General features: G+C 31.8%; 2 protein-coding genes across 5 annotated transcripts in view; both read right to left on the reverse strand.

Annotated features, from left to right (window-relative positions):
• The window catches only part of LOC148623759 (serine palmitoyltransferase 2-like), a 30,162-nt gene extending 14,165 nt beyond the window's left edge, over positions 1-15,997 (reverse strand). Inside the window, exons 1-8 of one of the 2 annotated variants that reach the window (XM_088565843.1) lie at positions 12,503-15,997; positions 10,705-10,878; positions 9,472-9,626; positions 8,859-9,004; positions 6,399-6,523; positions 1,989-2,082; positions 828-933; positions 186-405 (exon numbers count right to left, since the gene is read on the reverse strand). In XM_088565843.1, coding sequence (XP_088421969.1) covers positions 186-405; positions 828-933; positions 1,989-2,082; positions 6,399-6,523; positions 8,859-9,004; positions 9,472-9,626; positions 10,705-10,878; positions 12,503-12,568 — 1,086 coding nt within the window. In that variant the 5' untranslated portion in view covers positions 12,569-15,997. Of the gene's footprint in view, positions 1-185; positions 406-827; positions 934-1,988; positions 2,083-6,398; positions 6,524-8,858; positions 9,005-9,471; positions 9,627-10,704; positions 10,879-12,067; positions 12,451-12,502 lie in introns of those variants that run through there. The other variant, XM_088565844.1, reaches the window with a different exon arrangement.
• A 2,071-nt stretch (positions 15,998-18,068) lies between these two features.
• The window catches only part of LOC148623760 (serine palmitoyltransferase 2-like), a 32,947-nt gene continuing 24,685 nt past the window's right edge, over positions 18,069-26,330 (reverse strand). For all 3 annotated transcript variants that reach the window (XM_088565837.1, XM_088565836.1, XM_088565838.1), the window contains exons 12-13: positions 24,481-24,579; positions 18,069-23,765 (exon numbers count right to left, since the gene is read on the reverse strand). In XM_088565837.1, coding sequence (XP_088421963.1) covers positions 23,763-23,765; positions 24,481-24,579 — 102 coding nt within the window. In that variant the 3' untranslated portion in view covers positions 18,069-23,762. The remainder of the gene's footprint in view (positions 23,766-24,480; positions 24,580-26,330) is intronic.

The raw sequence follows: 26,330 nt of genomic DNA on the forward strand, positions 1-26,330 counted from the left end.
TCAATTCACTCTTATCATTTTTGTTTTTGTAATTACTATTATGGGTAAACCTAGCCATCACTTCTTAATTACATCAGTTCAAGCAAGCTTTACCTTGATATTATATTATTCATTTTCCTATGTTAAACAAACTTTACCTTGTTCCCATCCATTCAACAATTTAAATCAGTTTAAACAAGTTTTACCTTGTTCCCAGCTATATATCCACCAGCAGCACCAAAACTTTTGGTAAAAGTCCCCATCATAACATCCACATCATTAGGATCAAGTCCATAATAGTCAACAACTCCTCTACCACTATCTCCAATAGCACCTATACTGTGGGCCTCATCTAAATATAGATAGGCTTTATATTTCTTCTTTAACTGGACCACTTCTGGAAGACGTATTATGGAACCCTCCATACTACAAAAAAAACCCCAAGAAATGGATTTATAATAAAGGTATTAGTTCAGATTTTATTTTGTATTCTGACAAATGTTTTTTTTATCCCATGCACTCAAGATATTGTGGTACAACAGCACAAATTTATGGGCTGTCCTTAATGTACTATTCATTAAAGTTTTTTTATTTTGTTTTACTTTTTTTCTGTATTCCCTCAAAACCTTTAATCCAATACTTTCACCTAAAAACAACATTAAGTAGAGATGGACACACAGACAGCAGATATTACTACATTGTATATCCTTAACTATAATTGCTAAAAATTGAATACAGATCTCAATTTATTTTGAAGAAATTCATGATACTAGGCTTAATCTTTTTTAAAAACCCTATTTATTTATTACTAAAATATTTGACAAATTCAACTGACAAGAGGTATATACCTATATACTCCTTCAACAACAATGAGAATTTTCCTCCAAGGACGGTTTCTTCTGGGTTGCCCTTCAACCACAGCTGTTTTCAGTTTTTTCTCTAAATCTACCATATCTAGTATAAATAGTGACCAGTATTTACATCAACTGTATATCTAACTATACTAATACACATAACATATTTCCAAGACTTTACCTTTTTTTTTGATTCTGTGAATTTTGTAAGAGCTATGGGACTTGATTATTTTTCTAAGTCTGTTTTTTTTTTAAGTTATGTTATATTTATCTAAGTAATAAAATATACTGCCAAAAAAAATCAACATTATTCTCCATCTGCTTGATTCATCGATGGACATGTACTAAACACATACACATAAGCTTCCATAGAGGTTATCATGAACAAAATGAACAATGGAATAGTGTATTAAGAGATTTCCACACCTAGCTGAAAATATTTCTGATAACTGTATGAAAATACTAGGAAATAGTATTTCTGAGAGCTATGTTGAAGTCCACATCTCTGTGTTGGACTTTATTGTATTTTAATCAATATTCAGCTGATAAGACAAACACCACAGAGGTAAATAAAGACAAATGCACGTAGATTGTACGACAGAAAAATCTTAGTAAGTTTGAGAACATTGAAGGGGTCCAAGATTTCCAGGACTTGCATTTACTGGTCACAATGATGATGTTTTACCGGTATTCTATTTGTCACATTAATTTTGTGATAAATGCAGAACAACTTATTAACCATAATTGCTTTGTGTTTATCAGATGTTTTTTTACATTTTACTGTGATATTACAGAATCCATATGTTCTGTGGATGAGACAAAGATCTCTCCTAGAAAAGGCAATTTTCACTTTATGAAGTCCCACAGCAGATCAATGCACTCAACTGATCTTGTATAGCATGCAACCTTAACTAACACTGATGTTTCAAAGACCTCAAAATTCATTTTACAATGGAAATATGATGTCATTAATTTTGAGGTGATTAGAACTTTGGTGATATAATGACAGTAGTAGGAAATAATGATGGTTTAACTGTGCCCTACTAGAAAAACAGAATTCCTCACAATGCATAATAAAGATATTCCAAATCTTCCATGAGTGCTTATGTAATAACATATTTATCTTTCATCTCTAATAAAAGAAAAAACACTTACTATTATGCTTAAAAGTTCTTATAGAAGCTCCAGATAATCTGGTACCCAGCACCAAAGAAGCATGGTTCAGCTCATCACTCAGTATAAGGCAACCCTAAAATAAATTCCTTTATTTAGGCTCATGATTGTAATAAACATCTTAACATCATATATTACAGAAGGTGACAGTATTCATAAGTTTATATGCATTTGATTAAAAATCCTTAAGTATAAGAACTAATCAAACCCAATGTAGAGCTGTCATAACTAGATCTAATAGGAACAAGATGTTGTATGCTACATCATACTAAGAATACCTCGCTCAACCGTTTCAGTCAAAGCTGGGAAAGGGAGACACAGTACAATTCTTCATGCACAGCAGTATACCAAATATCTAAGCATTTCCTACCATGGAAACTGATAAATCTTTCACAAAAATATTCATTATGAAGCGCCCAAGAACTACTAAGTGGATTAGTAAATAGAAAAAAGATGAGAGATGAACCTGAAAAGGGAACACACAGTACAAGTCATCATGAGAAAGCAATTTACCAAATATCTGAGCATTCCCTCCAGTAGAAATCTGATAAGAAAAAAGTGTAACGTACAGATAGACGGATGGGCAGATGGAAAAGTTTATTGCAATATTGGGGGTGTCATATTGATGCAATCTACTAATACCCACATAAATACTTTACTAGGGATAATGGTTGATTTAATAGTATTCTGTCAATACACAGGGCATAGATACCATTAACAAAGAATAAATAAAAAACATATAATAAAAGTTGTTACATGACATAGTTAAACTAACTGAGTTAGTAAGTAAAAAGTAGACACATTTAAAGGAAAACACAGAAAGAAATACAAATAATGCAAATAAAACATGTTCAATAAGAAGAAAGGGAGGTCCTTCATAGCATTAACAATGATTAAATCACTGTTATTCAGTTACAATGCAATTAAAATGCTCCAGAGGCACAGCTTGATAAAACTGCAAAATTAAACCCTGCAATGCTTGGAACAACAGGAAAACAAGGCTCAAAATTGTAAATCTAAATAAACAGTTTGAATATGTAAAGTAAAAACCACTAAGATTTTAAACAATTATGAACTTGTTGTACACCACTGTGGGGAAACAGAATCTACAATACAGAGTGATGAGTCAGCATATCAAAGAACCAAATAAATCAACATTTAGTGTTCCTTTCATCTTCACAAGAAGATTCAGCACATCGAAGAATCCCAAAAATTTGACTTTAATCAAATAAGGTTTAATTCTGAACCCTGTTTTTAACCAACGTGAGAACCAGGTCTGAGATAAAAAAAAATCTAAACACCGTTAGATTCAGCATATCAAATAATCACAAGAAGTCAAGGCTATCTTTTACGGTTTAATGCCTTGTGGTAAACTTTTGTAAAGATTCATTGACTTAAAAAAAAAATCATATTATGGTGTAAAAACCAAGTGTCTATGGACAGTGATGTTTGCACCATACCAATCATAAAACAATCAAAATTGTTTTGTAGTTGAACAAAAGACATAGTGCTATGGATTGGGGAACAACTGCTTTAGTACTGCCAGCTCAGAATATCAATGCCATCATCCTTTTTGAGCAGTTCTTTAAAAAAAAACTTCGACAATTCACTTTTTTTATAATATCAAAGAGAGTTTCATATCATTCATACAAATTCTAAAGATTGGTGGCACATGATGGTCTCAAAGTTGCAAACCTGTTAACCCTCCTACAATTTGCAGGAGACTCCTGAATTTGAACCCCTCCTACCACAAAAAATTGTGGCTCCCCCAAAGGAGCCTAAAAATTCCCACATTAAAAGACTTCTGCATTACATACCACATATAAAAAATCTTATAATTCCCCAATAAAAGAATATTTGAAGATGAACTAGTGTGAGTACACTTCCTTAAACGAGCTTCTTACAGGAAATAACTTTTGAAACAAGTTGTGGCTTCTACCTTTTTGTAGATTATTTAAAATAAAGTACTATGATATTTTGGTTACACTCAACAAATCAGCTGAGGTATTTACATTTCTTGTTTACAAGAAAATTGAGGGGTTCTGGTAAAACAAATGCTTCAATATCAACATTTTACCCAGTATGTTTAAATTTGCCAAGCTCATTTATCACACCATATTACTGACTTGTAAATTTTTTTTGAAAACCGAAGGTATATAACATATCGCCATCTGTGAGGTGACACTTCATGTCAGGTAACAAGCAATTTTTATAATTTAACTCATACTTTTTGAATAAATCAAACATTGTATGTATGGCTGATATAGAGCACTTTATGTATGACACCAAAATCAAACAAAGTATGTCTCATTCATTACTTCCAAAATTTCTGCACAAAAAATATGTTTCTTTACATAACCATGTCTTTAGAATCATTTTCTAGTTTTTATTTCTATAAATAGCACCACAAATTAAAAATTCAACACATATGCCTACCACATATGACAAACAAACTGCAAAATGCTTAGTAATATCACATGAATTTACCCTCAATTTAGGAGTACCGGTCTATTACCATGATACATCCAAACCTGACGTTCAAAAAAGTAATGATAAGGACAAGTTGAGGCTGAAAATATGATTCCGAACAACTGTTTCATAATCAATTAAAGCACAATTATCTCTTCTGATTCTCTCTAATCACTTTATAATGAATAACAAACATCTCTAAGTGATATCTTATTCATCTGGTTGGATCAGATAATACAAGTGCTAAATACATACATGTATATTCGAATAAACACAAATCTTGAGTATGTCCATGGGTTGATACAGTATTGTACAAGCTTATTAAATGTTAAAAGTAAATTACGTCCGATAAGGGACAGACAGTTTAACTTCATTTATGAGGCTGGGGTATTTGTATTTGCTTTGCTTTTGATCTTGATGTTTCCATAAAAATATTTGCTATGGAAGTGCAAGAGGAAAAAGTCTGAAACAGGACTATTACCACCATGAACTTATTTTCTACCAAAACTCAAACAGTTTAGTGTGATATAGCATGACACATCATAAAGATTTTGTACACAACTCATGAAAAATATTCTGAACAGAAGCATCCCCCATTTGAAGGTAAAGGTTGTTTCCCTAAAAAAGCAATAAATGCAGATAACAAAATGTCGTGTATAAGGTGTAATTTCAATTTCTAAATCAAAATTAAACTTTTGGACAATAACAAATCAACTTCCTGATTTGTTGGTAATTTTACTGTCCTACCAACTTCCTGATTTGTTGGTAATTTTATTCTCCTATTAACTTGGATACACAGTTTTATATATTTGATAAAAGACCTTCAGATATTCAAAGAAAAGTCTGCTTTTGAACATATCATTCCAGCTTTTGATCATATCAATTGCAGGGTTTGGATGTATCATGTGTATCGACAGGTACCCTAAAATCAAGGGTAGTTTCATTGATGTCCCTAAGACATTTAGCAATTTGCGTTAAAATATATCGACGGTAGATGCATTAAATTTTTAATTTGTGGTGCTATTTTGCAGAAATTAAAACAGGGATATTAAGATAGCATTTTTTGAGGAACTGACTATGATCAAAATTATTGAAAAGGACACCAATAGATAAAAAATTGTATTTATTATTTCACATATGACACTAGTATCTGGTATCAAGAATACAAAATGGCTCAATTTTGACAACTTTTCGACCAGAAAAAACAGAAGCTTTTCTTTGAAGAGGAAAATGTAGAATGTCAAGTGTCACATAACTTGAGGGTGGTGAAACTGAATCATTCTGGGCCAATGTGGCAGACAAAGACATGGAAATTTAATAGTTCATTGCTTGGCATTTAGTGGATGACTATCTCATTGGCAATCATACCACATCTCTTTTTTTATATATTCTCAGACAGTTTACTATTTGGTCTTTTGAGTAAATTAGCAAAGGATTGTTGGCTGAGCCTGTTAGTAATGGAGACATAGAGGGAATATATACTTCATGTTAAAAAAAATTATAGACTGATATGAAGACAGACTTTAAAAATATACCATGTGTTTTTTATTTGGTACAAGACTTGACATGTTTTAACTATGAAACAATTTGCAGTATTTTAAAATCAGGAAAAATATTAGTTTTGACCTATCAAGTAATTCATTGTAAATGTTGTGTAGCAAAAACAATAACCCTTATACAGACTTTTTTTTAATCTTATAGTTTTAGGGTAAAAAAGTTCATCATGCAAAATCCCCTACAAAAAAAGTCAAAATGTAGGAGACTCTCTGAGATTAACAGCTATAAGATTGTAATTTAAATTGCTTGTTTAAATGTTCATATAAAAGAATCAATGTAGTAACAAACAAAACAGGACATAAAATCACATTTAGCAAAATATGCATGTAAAAGAAATTACTTAGTAATACTGCTTTTTCAACTTACTTTCCCAACTAAACTTGGCATATTCATAGAATTGGTAGCAAACCCCATAGGTAAAGTAATAGCTGCTTCCACTCCTAGATATTCTGCTACTAAACAGTCTAAAGTCTGATGAATATCTAAGTAACCTGCAAAAAAAACAAGATTAGTCTGATGAATATCTCAGAAACCTGCTACTGAAAAGTCTGATGAATATTTCAGTAACCTGCTACTGAAAAGTCTGATGAATATCTCAGTAACCTGCTAATAAACTGTTTTAATTCTGATTAATATCTAAGTAACCTGAAAGAAACAAGATTAGTCTAGTGAATATAATCAGTAACCTCCAACTACACAGTCTGATGAATATCAAAACAAGATATTCTTCCCTTCAACAGTCTGTTGATATTTTCTTAATGTGACACAATAATATTGCAGATTGCTTTTGCATTAAAAAAGCTAATGTCTCTCCCATCCCATGAACTGTAGTAATCTATTAAAAAAGTAAGGAAATTGAGCTACAATAAGCAACATAAAAACGTGTTAATCAAATAAGCATAGAAAGCTAAGGCAAGTTTACAGGAACTATGACATAATATCATGGCAAAGTACATGTACCTGGATATGTATAATAATTTTACTTAAGTTTATGCATGGTTGTTATAACGAATGCATAACTACATGTGGCATCCTTGCTATCCAGCAGTTTCATGAAATTTAGTTGAGTACTGGTAGTTTCAGAGGAGTAACGCTGGCAAGCTGCTTCACTAGTATATTTTGGGAAATTTCAAGTTCACAAGAGATCAAAATTTGCAGAATATTTTGGTGATAGGCACAACTATTGCCACTGCTATCCGCCAAATTTCATGAAATTCAGTTATGTAGTTCAAGGGGAATTGCACTGAGTTGTAATGGACAGACATGTGGACAAGACAGAAACAATATGTCTACCCACCATAGTATGGAAGATATAATTCAACTTTCAAGTCAGTTTAAATCTACTGTATAGGAACTATCTACGAACTTCTTAGTAGATATCCTGTAAATGTCATGTCAATCAATCACGACCTAAAGGGTTTCCACATAAGCATTGTCTAGCTGTTTACCATTCATTTCACAAGCTATACCTATATATATGCAAATAAAATTTCACATAACTTTCTCTATCTTCAGTCAATGTTTTCTAAAACTGTTGGTGGGATGGCTCAAGATGACTATTTCACATTTATTTCCTAGTTCCCTATTACAATTTAAATAAGGTGCAGGATAAGATTAGTATTTTTAATGTTTCACAACAATAACACTCCTAAAAAGAATTATAAACATAATCATTACTTAACTCATTAGGGAACATTTCTTAATTAATTTGAATATCAGTTGAATATAACATGATAATGCAAAGTAAAAAGATTTCTATTTCAATAGATTCCAAGGGTTTTTTCTTGGTATGAAACAGTTAAAGTAATCTAGCATAAATAAACACTATAGTGTATGGAAGAGCAACAATATAATGGGTCAAAATGAGCAGCACTTGATATGACTTCATCTTCTTCATGTCTGAGGTGTTGGGATTCTATTTCCAAATGAATTCAGTTAGTAATAACTTATAATGGACTCAAAGAAGATCCAGTGAATCAATTATCAATTTATACTTCACTGTCTTGTTTTCTAATCAACATTTGTGGTTTGCATATTATTGTGCTCTCAAAAATCTGATTTAAGAAAATGTATGCAGTCCACAACTTGACATGACTAATATCAAACCCTGAAACACTTGGGGCTGAAATTTTATGTAAGATTTACAAACCTCATCATTTTAAAGACACTTAAACTATTAGGTCATTTTTAGAGGAATAGTTTAACCATAACAATATACTTCTATTTTCAATATTTTTTAACTACTGTAAACATATATTGTACCTATATTAATATTGATAAAGACACATCATACAGTGAGAAATACAAAAAAAATGTACATAATAACTGATTTCACTAAAATCTAAAAATTATCAAATATAAGTCCTTCTTTCACGATGAAAAAGTTCCTGGCATGTAACAATATTCAAACATTTGGTTTGAATCAGAGGAAAACTTTTAGAGTTATTGTCTGGAAACCTCAATTTAAGTTTTTTGATGACTGTGGCATTGACCTTGAACAAAATTTCACTAAAATCAATAGGGTTTGCACTTACCTGGTATATGACAATATCACAAAGTTTGGTTTGAATCAGATGTAAACTTTTTGAATTATCCTCTAGAAACCTCAGTTTTGGCCACTATGACCTTGACCTTTAACGAAATTTTCCCCAGTTCAATAGATCTTACTTACCTAGAATGTAACAATATCTTAAAGTTTCGTTTGAATGAGATATAATATTTTCCAGTTATTGTCTGCCAACCATTAGCTGAGTTCAACTTCCTTGCAACTCTGCTAATTAGAATTATACAGGTATAAAAACTGATTTATGTAAATTATATTATTACCCAGTTCTTGTCTACTGGCACTGGTACCAACTCCATATTTTTCTGTAGTTTTATGTACAGCATCAGCACATGGTCCTTTACAATCAGAGAAACCTAGATAGTTGTAAGACCCTAAGTTGATCACATTATGACTCTTCCCAGTTATCCTGTAGAGAGAATTCAATTTATTCTTGTTGATCCAAACTTACTTGTTCCTGTTTATATTTATAATGACTAAGTTCTAGGATATGACAGGAATGAAACGATGTCCATTTATAATCCAGGCAAGTGAAAAGACAAAAGTAACCAACTGTATGCAAAATTCGCACTATAGTAACATACGTGAAGGATAAGATGAAATGCACATTTGAGGGTTTTTGATTGGCAGTGCTAGATCAAACAGTAAACAAGAAAAATGTTTTGTAGTAAAATACTATGATATACTTGAATCACTTGAACAATTTTCAAATACTTTCTTTCAGGCTTAGAAATTTTATATCACTAATGATAAAATGATCTTTTGAGAGGCTTTGCTCAGTGTTAATCTGATTCTTGAAATAAAGAGTGAACTATGTGTAAAAAAACAGTTTTCTCTTCTTGGCAATTGTTAAAAGTCAATTCAGCTTTAACTTACTGACAGCTCCACCAATGGTCATTACTTGTTCTCTCTAGTATTTCCATTGTAGACCCAGCAACTCCTCGAATAGGTCGGTTAAAGCAGTCCCTTATACGACGGTAAACATGTCTTGTATAAAAACTTTCCCAACTTTGGTATAATGGTACAAAACCCTGTAAAAGTAATATGAAATAAAGGACACATCATGTCCAACATTCACATCATAGCATCATAAAATCAACTGAAATATTCAGGAAGAATTGCCTTAACAACATAAATAGACAAATGAATAGACAAGATGATTCCACAAGTGCGTACACCTTTGGACTTAAGAATTCATTAAGATGAAGGGAACTGTACAAAGTACATAAACAAATACAAAGACTGTTTGTGTGTTTGTTTGTTGGGGTTTAACCTCCGAGCAGCAATATTTCAGCTATATTCAGACAATACAAAGACTGTAAAATTAAAACAACCCTTTATAGTTCCAGTCCATTGGAGATAATCAAACTAATTAAAATGGGTTAACAAGCTGACTTAAACTTATTACCATATGTGTATAGAAAGTCAATAAAGTTAATGTATGCAGTATAAGTTTCCATCTATTGTCATTTTACCTGTACATGTACTGAATTAGGTGCATTTGAGCGTATTATATACATTTTCTTCTCTTTTAAAGTTGACATTTCCCATAAAATGAGACTCCAATGTTTTTTACATGTACTGGAAGTTCTTTATCAAGATGATTGTTTAAAACTATAAAAGTTCAATGCAAAACAAAATTAATAATATGTCTGAACCTGCCTAACCATCATATGTTAGTTGGGTTACAAATTACCTAGAGTAAAGTTTATTATACATATACTGCTGAAAAATGGACTTAAGTTTGAAGAAAATCATTTGTCAAATTTCTCAACAATAAGTGCACATCGTCAATGTTTGTAGGAACAATGTGTTCACAGCCTCTTTGAACATTCTTAGACTTTCTTACTAAAATTAATTTCCAATAGCATATTTCTAGAAGTTATAGGATTATATAGCACAGTGCTATAATGGGAAAATACTGCAAGAGTCTGGGGTTTCATTAACTTTTTGCATAGCAGGTACCTTTGGTTTTGTAGGAGGTACTTTTCATCATTTTCTTAAATAAAAATGTATGAAATATTAAAATTCAGGAGGTATCTTTCAGTAGCTTAAGAGGGTAAAAGTACCTGGTACCGCCTCTTAATGAAAGGCCTGCAGAGTACTTACTGGTAGTTTTGGTTCAGTACATGCTTTATCATTCTCTATTCCAGTGTTTCGGAGGAAATCTCTGATATGCCCAACCAGTACCAGTATTCCATAACACAGGTATGTTAGAACAGCTATCAAAATTGGTGTTTCTTCAAAACTCTCATGGAATTCTTCCCTCACTTGTTGTATGGACTGAAATATAAATATATTTTCCTGTTTCAACTCCTTTTCAAATTCACATTGTTTTGTATATCAAACCTGTTCGGTACTGTGACGTCGTTAATTTCAATGTTGGTTCATGGTCTGAGATTCAACTAATTCCTAAAAAATAATACTAGGACTGGAATCCAATAACACTATATACAAGATTGAGTGCTGAGACAGCTGATTTTCATTTTAAATGGTGCTATTCCAGTCTCTCACTGTCAATCAGTATGTCTTAACTGGTCTTTTTTGAAGAATTTATTAGGAGAAAGAGTATGTTTCTAGTGTTATCATATTTTGCTGTAAGGCAACTTTTTTTCATTTATCTTAACTTTTCTACATGTGCATGGATAACTCCTAGTGATTGATATTCAGTTTATGTTGTCAACTATCGGGTATATGATACTAAAGCATTTAAGGTATTGTATATATGTAGGAGCAGTTGGTAAGTGTGGAACCTAGCAGCCATATGCTATACAATAGTGTATCTTTTTTATTTTTTGTATGGCCGACTGGGTATATGAATCCAAATGCAAATAGCATATTCCACTTAAAAGTCTTGTAAGTCACTAAAGAAAACATTTCTATGGCAAGCCAAAGTGGACAAAAATGAGTATTTTCTAATATTAAAAATAGATTTTTTAATATTACAAATTCATTTTCTAATATTACAAATTAGATTTCTCATATCACAAAACACTTTTTTAATATTAAAAAATCAACTTTTAATATTAAAAATTTCATTGAATTTCTAATATTAAAAAACGATTTTTTAATGTTGGAAATTGATTTTCTAATATTAGAAAATTGGTTTGTTGTATTTAATTATGATTTTTTAATATTAGAAAATCATTTTGTAATATTAAAAAATGTGACTGATTTTATAATATTGCAAAGTGATTTTCTAATATTACTAATTCAATTTGTAATATTATAAAATGTGTGATGTCTTGCAATACAATGTATTACTAATATTAAAAAATCTTTTTCTAATATAAAAGAATGATTTTGTAGTATTAAAAATTCATTTTCTAAGATTACAAAATATTGATTTTTGTCCACTTTGGCTTGCCATATATTTTGTTGTCTGGATTTAACAATTGCATTGAAGGGATGTTTTCATTTCAATTAACTGAGTAGAGATGAAATCCTGTATAAGGATTTAATAAACATTTACCTTAAAAGAAATCCTCACTCCTGCAAACTCAAGTAAATTAGTTCCAGGGGCTCTTCTGAGAGCAGCCTATACCACCGAAAAATACGGATGGTTGGATGATAGTTGCTTGTTTTTAAAACATTGAAAGCCATATTGGCCTGTAATGAATACGTGACTATTTCAGTACATGTGTACAGTAGGAGGATGCCTTCTGAATTATATTTACGAGCACTTTTTGAAGCTTTTTATTAACTCATCGGACAAATTGTTTTTGTTCGTATGTCATACATTTTTCTCTCCCATAAAGCATAAAATATGAAACGACCTGTCACACATGGGCGTTGCTCTAGTAATTTACACCAGAATCAGGATGAACACACTGAACAGTAATACTGGTACATTCGATACAATGTAAATACTACATGGATCACGTCGAAAAAGATATACAGCACTTACCTTATTGCAATTGTGTCCATTTTTTTTGGAGTTTTGTGATTTGTTATTCAAACCATTGTTTTTCATCTTCCAACTCACACTGTGATTCAATGTAAAATAGCTTGTTTCGACGAATTAATTCACATCCGATGGACCAATATGTAATATCATCAATAATATTCAAATAACACTTTCAGACTATATGTAGCAATAAAGGCATCACATATAAATTACAAAACATGTAGATGTACAATTGTATGTAACGAATGTCGTGCCTTCACATTAATACATTCATACACATTTACCTATCCCTAATGTGTAGTTAGATAACAACATTAAATTCTCCCTAACTTGCAGTGTCGACGTCGACACATTGACACTACAGTGAGACAAGTATCGATTTAGCGTTTAAATTTCAGTATTTTCAGTATGATGATGTACCTATTAGCTTATCTTTAACATGGAGATGTCTAATTATTAATGATAGGTGGTTTAAATTCTCCCGCAAAACATAGTTTTTTTATCATGATTTTGACCTACAGTATATATACATATTTACTCGTTCGATATATGTACAAAACAGCCGATACTGACGGATATTGATTGGTCAGTTTTTTTTATCATGAATTTACCACGCGTATAAACATTGCGCAACCACTATCAGCAATGCTTTTGTTATATTATGGACCGAACACTTATTTATTGAAATTTTAAGCCACTGTAAGAATTTAATCCGTGCAGGGAGTGTAATATGAAGTCCCGGATCCAGTAATAGTTTATGTAGTGACTTTTATATTACGATGTACACTCACTATTTTTATATTTGTAAATAACATTTTTATTGGAGTCGACATAATTTTATCATCAACATATCAGTAAGGTAAAGGAGCAGACATATAAATTGGTTCTCAGGCATCATTGGAATATGCCTGCTCTATATGGGATCCATACACTGTAAATGATGTAAACAAAGTAGAAATGATACAAATGTGCAGCTTGTTTTTTTTTACTAACAGGTATCACAATAAGTTAAGATAGTTTTATTCACCAATCATGGAGCCTCTCAGGTAGAAAAAAATAAATACAATGATTATAGAAAAGTGTATAAATAAACAATAAGATCAAGAATAATCCTTAAAGCAGGTGGGAATGTAGTCTAAAAAAGTAGTTGTCCTCCTTGGTACATTCTCAGTGATCGTCTCTGTTTAATATAATAAACTGTTACATCTAGTGTCTCCAACATGATACAACATCTAAATTGGAGAAGCCTTGCTCATAAAAGATCAGACCCAAGATTTATAATATTATACTATTCCCTAAGACAGACAGGTTAATTCCACCTCTTAAACAGTCCCAAAACATTCACCCATTATCCTTCCAAGTTCCTCAGTGCCGGCTACAAGTCCAACTACAATCTTTCTTTCCAAGAACCATCAAATTATGGAACAGTATACCAGTAAACATTGTTATGAGCCATTCAGTCATTAAACATCTCCTTATGTGCATAGTTTTAAACTTACTTTTATTGTTAAAATAGCATGCACAGAGGAAAGAGACAGTATTAGTGTGTTGAAGTAGGTCAGAAGATTGTAGAAATATAAGATGTGCCTCTTTATTACAGAGGGGCTTTAAAAATAACATTGTCAAATCAAACATGAAGTTGCACACATTGTTGTGCTAGGTATACCCCAACTGGTGCAGGGAGTTGATTCCAGACAACACCCAAAATTGCTTCAACTCATGCCCCATCTGTTTAAAGCAACAATGAAACCAATCCATTTATTGGAGCCAAATATGGACAGACTGACAGACTAACAAAATGATTCAAATATACCACCAACTCGTTGAATGGGGTAAAATAAAAAGATGTGCAGGTGGACTCTAAACCCTGACTTTGAAGGATATGCTATTTTATACTTTTCAAATTTTTAATTGTGTTATTGCATTTAAAATATGAAAATATCAATCTGATATTAAATAATGTAAATTTCAGTATGTTGTAAACATATTTCAAAGTATAATCTTTCACCAATAGCATTTTAACCAAAAATATTGAGATCAGAAATAAGCATACACAAGGTCAACTGCATGAGACCTTTGTTGATGAAAGAACCCTTAAACAATGTGCAGATGAGAAATAAAAGGGTTAAACACAAGTTACTCAATTTATTACAATTTGTTTTTAAATGCTGATAGGATTTTGGCAAAAAATACTGGATGATTTTCAAAAAACCAGTTCCTCATCTCTCTTAGGTACATATAAGATTAATCATTGACAACTTAACCTCCGAATACTTGGTATTCCAATGTTACAATTTATTTTGGCATACTGTTATCTAATTGCAGTCCTTTTATTGATATTTCGATTTATCATAGTTGCTATTGACATTTCATATCTCTATTTCCTAACACATAATCCAATATTAGACTAGAGTTAAATAAAACAAATAATAATATTAAATGAGGGAATGACAGAGGTGTTGTTTCTCAATTCATGTTCCTGGAGTGCAGCTTGATACACCTGCAAATGTCAAACCCTCAAACATTTGGAAAAAAGTCTGGTTTAAGTATTTGGCATCGCATTTTTGGTGTACGAGTTAGTGTTTGAATTTGTATGGATGAGGCAATTTGAAAAATAACTAGAGAAACTGTTTGCACGCTCACAAAAAATTTAAAATATAACCGGTAAGCCCAGTTGCCTCTCTTTGGAGTCCTCCTCTTTCATGCACATGTATATATTATGCCAATTGCCAAACCTTCCTATAAAATTTCATTAACTTTCCTTGAGGGGTTTAGGAGCTGCGCTTACAAGATTTTAACATGTTAACCCTTAAATTGGATTATCTCCCTGTCTAATCATATTACTTCATGCATATCTACACATAATACATTCTTATAAAATTTCACCAAATGGTTTAAGAGAAGTTGTGCTGACAAGAAATGTGGACAGGCAGATAGACAGACCGACAAACAGGGTGTATATTGGGACATAATCAGAAAAAAACACATTAATTGACAATGTTGGTGCATAGTTAATAGTCAATTGAAGACAAATTGACAGTTTGTTGGTCTTAGAAGTGTCAGAGAATAATTTTCCTGTTGTTTTCATACTGAATTCTCCTTCAACTTAAAGATTAAAGACGTCCAGTTAAATTGAAATTGTTTCATTGACGTCAAAAGGTTATTCGGAGACAAATCTGGGTTATTCAAAGCAATATGACAAGTGTGAATTTATGTATGCAAAGTTACAGTAAATGATAAGGGGGAAAAGTGAGTTATCTCCCTTCGATCGTAAAATTGCAATGCCTTTTATATAATTTATACACTGAACTTAAAAAAAAATGAATATCATTTCTGCATTTCAGATAAAATTTTGAATTATATTTCATGGAAAGACCTGTTTTTTTTTCATTATGATTTCCCCACTACCTGATTCTTACAGAGGATATAATTGTAGTACTCATGTTGGTTTACCTGAACCAACATAAAATTAATAAATTGAAATTACTTCACACATATGCCTCCCTACAAAACAGAACCATTTTGACTGAAATACCAATACTGGTTAAAAAGGGATTAGAATAGGTATGAGGAAGAACAAATAAAATGCCAAGCAGGACACACAACTGCAATGGTCGAATCCTGAACAGGCAGCACCAGTATGGCCACACCAATCAAACTTGATTCAACTTTGCATTTTAATTTAAATTAGACAATTGACTAGAATCTAAGTTGCCCCTTTTTGCCACCTAATCCCTGATTCAAGCCACAAGCTCCTAAATCAAAACTCAATCTTCTAAAGGGGATGGAACTTTGTGGTACCATTTCAAAAAGATCCATTCTCTTTTACTTAAGTTACCATATAGACATCTAGTAAATGCTTGTTTTGTGCCCCATTTTGGCCTCTCATTACTAACTGGGTCAAGTCACAACCCCCAAACTTAATCCCAGCATTCCTTTGGTGATACAATTCCAACAAGATTCATTAACTAATAGTCAACTTACTGTCCACATACTTTAAGATTTTAAGTTATTATGTTTCACCAGTATGATATTGAGTCTGATCTACATATTTAAAAAATATGACAATTCTCATATTAAGCACTTCAAACTTTAAAAAAGGCAACACTTCAGTGTGGCATCTTCTTGCTATTGAGAGAAAAACTAATGCAGGAAAAAAGTGTGACATCTACTTTGCTATTAATAGAAAAAAATGGTAACAATAAGTGTAGCATAAATTTTGTATCCCTGTAATCTTGGGGGTTTTTCCGACATAGTCGGTAGTTTCGCTTTTTACCCTTTGACCTTAAGGATGCTCTTCTATGGAAACGCATGTCACCTGATCGTAATTCTGTTTTCCGATTGGCCAAATACTGATAAATTAGTGGCGTTCGAAAAAACTGTAAAGAAAATTTGAAATTACGTGTCATGTGTTATTTTCTTGAAAGAAATGTTGAAACTTAGAAGTAAAAAGAGCAAAATTTTACTGCGTCAGCTATCTTTTTTTTCAAAGATAGTACTTGTTTTAGACTTTGTAATCTCAACAGTACTAGGTTTTCTAATGGAACAAGTTTTTCCCACGTGGTCATAACCCTTTGAAGAATGTTAATACTAAAGTGTACACCAGGGTGTTACTGAAGGAGGGATGGACTGAGGGTTATAACTTAATTCTCTTTGTGACTAACTTCATTTAAAGGGGGAATAATTATTTCCAACACTTCAAGATTTTTTTTCTTTAAAATATACAAAATGTACCAGTCAAGGACCACTATAGAATATCTAAACATGCTACCTGTATTTCAAATACCGGTAGTTCTGTTAAAGATATGGAAATATATTGCATATACAATGTATAGCATTCTGTTTTTAACTGGTACTTACAACTACATTATTTCAAGGATATATAATGAGCCTGAAGCTGTATTTCTATTTTTACATATATTGAAACCAAGTTTCAATATTTAAATATATTTCTGCTAGACTCCAAAAAATAGATTCTGATTTAAATCACCGGTAAGAAATTACTCTCTGCCCAAGAACCGCAACCATAGTGGAATTGCAGCAGATGAAAAGGAAGTTCACAATAATACATATGTTTAAATTAAAGAATTTCACTCATCAATACATTCCGTATGAACTTGTTAGGTTATACTGACCTCAGACTTCATAAGGATCTATTCAGATCATATTGATGGAAGAGGAAGTCAGAGGTCAATATAATCTAAAAGGGTTCATATATTCATTTAATAAATTTAGCTTGTTGAAAGTCAATTAATGATAAAGTTGTGGAATTTTGGGACATGCCTTTCCAAAAAGCCAACAAGAAATATTATTCATACCATATATGAGCATAAAAAAATGTTTCATGGTGTGTGTACCTCACTTTGCAGCTTATAAATATTAGGTAATAATAAAACTGTTAATACAATCTTTCCACTGCCAGGACAATATAGACTTCAATTCCAAATTTCTCGATACACAAAGTCTAGATATAGGGCTATACTTTCTATAAGCAGTCAAGGTGCACTGTATACAGAGGATACAGAAAATTTCATGATACTGGCAATTATACAAGCAAATAGTGCAATAATGAAAAGATAAGTTTCATTTCAGGAAGCAAATATACAAAAATACACATGAAGTTACACATATAAATTCAGAAATAAAAACAACAGACACTTTTTCAATACAAAACTGATAACAAATGTAAAATTTTTAGTGACAAAAACAATTCATAATACAAAAACACTTATTTACAAAAACCCAACAATAACAACACTATCCTAGCATACTCATTTTAAGTACAATTATTAGGTAGTATTAATTACTTCAACAGTCTTTCAAAATAAATCATACTGTAAACATATAAAATGTAAATAATGATAAAAAAGGAAACCTTAATTTTCGATTGATTGATTGATTTACTGACATTAATTATCCAGATATTCCATGCATTTCAGGAAAAGCACATATGAGCAATTCAACAGACTCTGCTTTGTCCTGGTCCAACACCCTGAGCCAGATGTTTTTTTAATACGCTAGCTCACAGTAGCAATAGCTTGCAGGAAAGCATGTCACCCCACATACATTCAGACTCTAAACCGAACACTTGTCTTTCTTTTATTTGAATTTAGATTGCTTGGCAGACAAGCAAAGACTATCAATGGGCTTAAATTGAACCAATTATGATCTGCACTCCATGTAAGTATACTGCCTACAGACCACCTGTATGGTCTTATGAGTTAAAGGGTATTTGGATAACAAAGTCTGAGATTTTCTTTTGGCTTTTGTTAAAAGAGTCTTACAAGTAATTTAAATTCAAAGCACTGGTACAAAATTTGTAAAAAAAAAATAATCTAGTCTCGATCTAATTTTTCAACATAAAGGAGAGATGATTCATGATGTTACTACAAACAAAGCAAATTTTCTCTTAGAAGACAACATCCAACAAAAATTCTTGATACAGTTGTTTTTCATTTTAATATTTTAATGATTAAAAAATGAAAAGTTTTGCTTACTCACAGAAATGGATTCTTACATGGACTCATGTTTTAAAGTGAGCATCAGAACTAGTGTAAAACAGTGCTCCTCTTCGGTTAGAATTGGATTGTTAATAACATGTTGAAGTTCGAAACTTGTGTGAGAACCTTTGAATAATTTACTATTAGCCATATATATTAAGTAGAAGTTCATGTATTCAAATTAATCTGAAACACATATCAAATACTTGCCATAAGTTTTCATTCAAACTGGACTTCATGCTACAATTTAATCACTATAACACTGCACAAATTTAGATTTTTCTTCTGACCATCATCCCCATGCTCCACTTACTGACTGTTTTTTTAAAAGACAGACACTTACTTCCAAATGTAAGAAATATCCAACCTGAGAATAACTAGCAAAAGGTATATTTAACCAATATTCACATATAAAATTCAAATATTTTTTTTATGATACTAACATAACAAGAAGCAATACTGTCATTAAATGTAAAGAAATATCTGAATGTGTTGACAAGGCAAAGAACATAACACATTTATTGCTTGTGATTATTTAACAAATTAAACATACATGTAGTTCTGTTTTTGCAATGTTTTAATAAATACAAATAAAAACAACTCAGAAGTTGGGTTGATTTTGCTATTGTCAGGTCTTTCATTATGACAAAAAATATATGCATATGTTCAGCTTTGATGGCAATGTACAAAGTTATTACTGAAGCTAATCCTGCCATTTTAACCCATTAGGTTGATGAGACCATATATCTATGCTAATTCTGATAATGAAAGAATTTTTTTTTTAAAAGGTTTACATCTTTTCATGAAATAGTGAAATTCAATAAAAAAATAAATTGTTTGACGCTAAACAAACCAAGATTATAGCTAAAATGTGTATAATGTGAATCCATTTGTAAGGAATAAAAAAAAATGAAACTGAAATAGAATAAGTTAAATGACACTCCAGTAGAAAATAATTGTAACTTTGGTTAATCTTTTTGTTTGATATTTGCTTTCATCATCAGGGAACATGAGTATGTATAACATGTGTAGTATTATGTGTTATCCACTATGAAGGTCCTAAATTACACATAATATGACACATGTAACATGAACTAACTACATACTACTAATATTCACTGTCCAAAAACCAGTAATTTTTTAAATATGAAACTCAACAAGTCATGTTTACAGAGTAACAGTACTTTGACATGAGCATGTATTTATGTTATCTTGTCTATTATTCCATGTAAGGAAAACTGTTGCCAAATATTAGTCTTTATGTAATCATAAGAATTTCTATAGGGAATGGCTGTCAATACCATAAAAAGATATTTCATTCTAACCATTTCCTAAAGTTAATGCAACTCACAGGTATTAAACAATACTTATGGTTATACTATTTCACATTCAACATATATCTGTTTTCTCATTATGGCAAGATATTTTTAACCCTTTCATTATCAATATTTTCTAATATCAAAACAACTAAAAAAAAAAAGAAAAAAAAAAGAACACGAAACTAAAACTTCGTAGACTTCTACTACAATTATACCATAGCCACTAATTATTGTTGTACAAAAATAAATGCATCATGGTAGAAAGTTACCAAGAACAAATGGCCCTATCATGGTATAACGCTGATCCATGTTTTCATCCCTGATTATTAACCATCAATGATTGCCTAAAGCAGAGATCTAGAAATCAATCATAAAATTATATAATTAACCTTGATGTAATTGAAGAAAACCACCAGCTTAGCTTCTTAATGACATGCCATATATTACTAAAATTATACAGTAATCAGCAGAAAAACCACAGTTTTATGTAAACCTGATTTAACAGAGCTGATTAAACAAGCAGAGATTGCCGAAATCGTAGGTAATTACAGAGTAAAAAAGTACTGTAACAGTAAATTCCAGATTTGTAAAAGCAGAGAGGAAAAAAATCTGGTCTGATTAAGACAACTTTCAAATCAAAGCCTTGAGAAAGTCTTCTTTCTAACTTATATAATAAATATATAAATAATTATAACAAAAATAAATAATCCTTCATATATTGTATCTTTCTCTCACTACAGCTTTAACATCACAGTTTAAATGTATCACAACCAGATAAGGAACATCAACATAACTCATATCAACAAATTTTCTTCAACATTTTAAACCATATCTGAAATATGCCAAATCAACTACTAAAGAAATATTTATGTATATACTTATAATTTAGTAATGTTTTCAAGAAATAATGTGGCATTACAATTTTAGGTACATAAACAACAGACTATATTATAAACCAGTACTATGTATAAACCTAATACAGCACATTTCTCTTAATCACAAACTCAATAAGTCATAAAAAATTATGCAAGTAACAAAAATATGCAATAATCATGTATGCAATTAATTGGAATCCTCTGAATAGAGTACACTGCCTAAGCTTTCAAAAAAAAAAAAAAAAAAAAAAAAAAAAAATAAGATGACGCTACAAAACCTATGACAGATCCCACATATACATTTTAAAATATTTTTTCAATCCAAACAAGACCAATAAATGTCTGTGTTATAATGTCAGGACATATACATCTTCAATAAACTCATTAACACTAAGCAAGTAAAAACTCTAATGAGGGTTACAAATTACTTAAAGTGTGTACTTGTGATAGATATACTGCTGAAGAAATTGCTAACTTCAACAGGTAAAATATTATATCAATATTTTGTCAAAAAACATCCATAATATGAGATGCAAATCTTCAATAAGTATATACATGTAAATGCTGTGAAAAGTTTGAATAATATTGGTTCAATATTTTTTTTAGTTACAGATAACACATAGTAGGTACCCAGTAGGTGTGATCGACGGATTCACACTGTAGGTACCCAGTAGGTGTGATCGATGGATTCACAAAGTAGGTACCCAGTAGGTGTGATCGATGGATTCACAAAGTAGGTAACCAGTAGGCGTGATCGATGGATTCACACAGTAGGTACCCAGTAGGCGTGATTGATGGATTCACACAGTAGGTACCCAGTAGGCGTGATCGATAGATTCACACAGTAGGTACCCAGTAGGCATGACCAATGGATTCACACAGAAGGTATCCTGTAGGCGTGATCGATGGATTCACATAGTAGGTAACCAGTAGGCGTGATCGATGGATTCACACAGTAGGTACCCTGTAGGCGTGATCAATGGATTCACACAGTAGGTACCCAGTAGGCATGATCGATGGATTCACACAGTAGGTACCCAGTGGGCGTGATCGATAGATTCACACTGACTGTTTAGACATTTCATGTTTGATTGGTCTTTCATGTGGTAGTTTGGTTCTGATAACCAAATATAGGCTTGTATGTACCCAGTAAAGGATCAAGCTAATTGTATCAAAATGTATGGTCTTCTGGCAAACCAAACACAGTGCGTGCAAATAGCTCAAAAACTATTCTTAATAAATATCATGGAATTCATCAGTGTAAACATTGAAAAAAAATATAAAAATGGGGACTACATGACATTGATGATATGCTTCAATAAATAAATGAAAATGTTTGTGGAAAAAAATTGGCAAAATAAAATGGCACTTGAAATAAATACAAGCAAAAGAATACAATCTGAAGGGACAAAAACACAAAAAGGAAAAATGTTTTAAAAAATGCTGAAATATGTCATAGTATCAAAATGATGAGCTTTTATAAAGATTGAAATAAGAACACATGTAAAGCACTACAATTTCATTCACAACAATATAAATAATAAATCTTATTTGAAAAAAAAATAACAGTGTTTTAATAATAAAGAAACAAACTATTTGTAGATAAATATTTTCTAGTTGCTTCCTAGGATCTGTATATACAAAATGAATTCTCTCTTGATCAGGGTTAATAGGGATTTTTGTCATCGCTGGACAACCATGTCAAGTATTCAAATGAAAATAAATAAGAATGTTTAGTACACTGTACCTGAATGATCTTTGATAGGTTTCATATCCAGCCAAAAATTTAGGGGATTTATGGACACAATAGTATGAGGAATGTAATAAGAAGTTGAGGAAATGTGATCAAAGTTATTCCAGGAAGATTTAAGTTAATAAAGCAACATTCCTAGTGGATATAGTACAACCCCTATTCCTAGTGGATACAGTACAACCCCTATTCCTAGTGGATACAGTATAACCCCTATTCCTAGTGGATACAGTACAACCCCTATTCCTAGTGGATACAGTATAACCCCAATTCCTAGTGGATACAGTATAACCCCAATTCCTAGTGGATACAGTACAATCCCTATTCCTAGTGGATACAGTATAACCCCAATTCCTAGTGGATACAGTACAATCCCTATTCCTAGTGAATACAGTACAACCCCCATTCCTAGTGGATATTGTCTACTCCTACAAGACTGTTATAAACCTTTCAGTCCCTATTATCAACTCATACTTTAACTTATAAATTCAACTATGAAAGTTTTCATATCCCACACTTACTTCCAAACAGCCATTGAGACAGAGGGTGTGATATGACCTAAATTAACATGAGGTGAATAAACACTGAATTTTGAAAGACAGCAGGATTATTCATTCAACTGTTGAATGTTCTTGGAATCCACTGGATATTTGGCTTCTATCAGTATATCCTTTCTATGAAGCAAAGTTTATAGGTCTCCTCTTCAGCAGTCTTTACTGTGAGATATGCACAAAACATTCAGTGATCATAAAAACAAAATTCACCTGTCCTGTCTTGGAAACATTGATTGGTCATTGGTCTTTTGTTTTGATCTCTTCACTAAAAGATAATACAAAATAAACATTAGTACTAATAGTACTAGTAAACTCAATATGCATCAATGTAATTCTTAACTGACCAATCAATGTTTTAATAAACAATACTGTTTTCCTGCAAGTATAAGTTCAGTTTTTCATAAAATAATTCAGGCTGATTAGCTGACTAATTGTAATTTTTTTTATTATAAACCCATATAAACCAATTTATGGCAATAAAAAATAATATATAAATACATTAAGTATATAGAAAAAAAATTACAGTACTCAATTTATCAATCAGTTTAGGAGATGTTATGATATACTATATAGTGGGAATTTATCAGGAGGTTCTAATTTTCACTTTATTCGCAAGGACAGCGTTTTCATGAATGCCAAATTTCATGGCTTGCTCTGTGAAAAGGTATATTAAATTTTCATGGTCTTTATTATTCCTGTCTACAGACCTTAAAGAATGAGAATTATATGTTAAATATCTGGACTTAAACTTGACAGTATTTTATTTTTGCGATTCCCTGTAGCTGTACAGTAATAGGAGTAATTGGCAAAGTCAATGTTTCACTGATGGAAACCAAAAGTTAATTCACATCCAATTGCAAGTTTCAATAAGATTCATTAAAAAAAATAAAATGTGTACCCCTACCAGTATCACTGGCAAAGTCCATGTTGCATCTTTAAAAAAATGGTATATTAATAAAAACTTAATTCAAAGTACTTACATGTATTAAATTCACATCTTTTTCATCAAAGACAGGGGGAATTGCTCTAGAGTATTTCAGTGACAGTAAATCTCCAACTTCATTTATAACTTCTAATGCCTGCAAGTAAACAATAAACATTAAAAATCATGTATCCTTCCAAGACAAGACTTGTTGTGCTATACCAGGAGTAATCATGTATACTGCCAAGAGAAGACATGTTGTGCTATACCAGGAGTAATCATGTTTACTGCCAAGAGAAGACCTGTTGTGCTATACCAGGAGTAATCATGCATACTGCCAAGATAAGACCTGTTGAGCTATACCAGGAGTAATCATGTATACTGCCAAGAGAAGACATGTTGTGCTATACCAGGAGTAATCATGCATACTGCCAAGAGAAGACATGTTGAGCTATACCAGGAGTAATCATGTTTACTGCCAAGAGAAGACATGTGCTATACCAGGAGTAATCATGCATACTGCCAAGAGAAGACCTGTTGTGCTGTACCAGGAGTAATCATGCATACTGCCAAGAGAAGACCTGTTGAGCTGTACCAGGAGTAATCATGCATACTGCCAAGAGAAGACATGATATGCTGTACCAGGAGAAATCATGTTTGCTGCCAAGAGAAGACCTCTTGTGCTATACCAGGAGTAATCATGCATACTGCCAAGAGAAGACATGTTGAGCTATACCAGGAGTAATCATGTTTACTGCCAAGAGAAGACCTCTTGTGCTATACCAGGAGTAATCATGCATACTGCCAAGAGAAGACATGTTGAGCTATACCAGGAGTAATCATGTTTACTGCCAAGAGAAGACATGTTGTGCTATACCAGGAGTAATCATGCATACTGCCAAGTGAAGACCTGTTGTGCTGTACCAGGAGTAATCATGCATACTGCCAAGAGAAGACATGTTGGGCTGTAGCAGGAGTAATCATGTTTACTGCCAAGAGAAGACATGTTGAGCTATACCAGGAGTAATCATGTTTATTGCCAAGAGAAGACATGTTGTGCTATACCAGGAGTAATCATGTTTACTGCCAAGAGAAGACTTGTTGAGCTATACCACAAGCTTACTGATACTTGTTGTGCTATGTAACCAATTCAGTTGTGTTGGATGAAACATGCCTGTCATTCAAAATTTGGAAGAAAATTGTTGGTTTTTTTTTGTATGCAGAATTGAGATGTTGTTTTGGCATGACCTGCATTGAACTTTGAATAATTTCTACAAGAAAATATGAGCACTATAGTATGTGCTTCTCTCTAAAAATGATGGAATTTTAATTTAGCTGAACACCTGGTAAATAAACATCAAATTTAATCAGATCAAAAATGAAAATATATGAAGCAGAATGGCAGCATCTGCTCCTGACAATTCTACAGTGCTTTATAACATGGCATATGATTTTTGGATACAAGAAAGGAACTTCTGTACAACTGGTAATTTTCACAGAACAAATTTTTGTGGTCTGGTGTCAAAAATATATATTTTATTTTCTCTGAATTTATTTTTCGTGGCACTCTATGTGTCACAAAAAAATAACTTTGCTGTTTCATAGTGAAGAGGAACAAACACACAGGCTAAGTCTATTAAAAATATTAAGAAACTAGAAAATTAGAATTGTAATAAATCATAGAAACTCCATTTTATCATTGTTTTACCATGGGCTGGACATTTATGTCATTATTTAGCCCATCACTATCACTCCAGGTAAAACAATGTGACATAAATGGCCAGCCTGTGGTAAAACAATGATAAAATGCAGTTTCCATGATTTATTTCTTAAATAACGGGTGTGCAGAGCTGTCCTTGATCCTTTAGTCATTTAATTAGCAGATAATAAAAAAATATTTATAAAACA

The sequence above is a fragment of the Perna viridis genome, chromosome 2, assembly GCF_037379345.1.
Source record: "Perna viridis isolate PV_CMFRI_1.1 ecotype Kerala chromosome 2, ASM3737934v1, whole genome shotgun sequence".
In the NCBI taxonomy this organism is placed as follows: domain Eukaryota; kingdom Metazoa; phylum Mollusca; class Bivalvia; order Mytilida; family Mytilidae; genus Perna; species Perna viridis.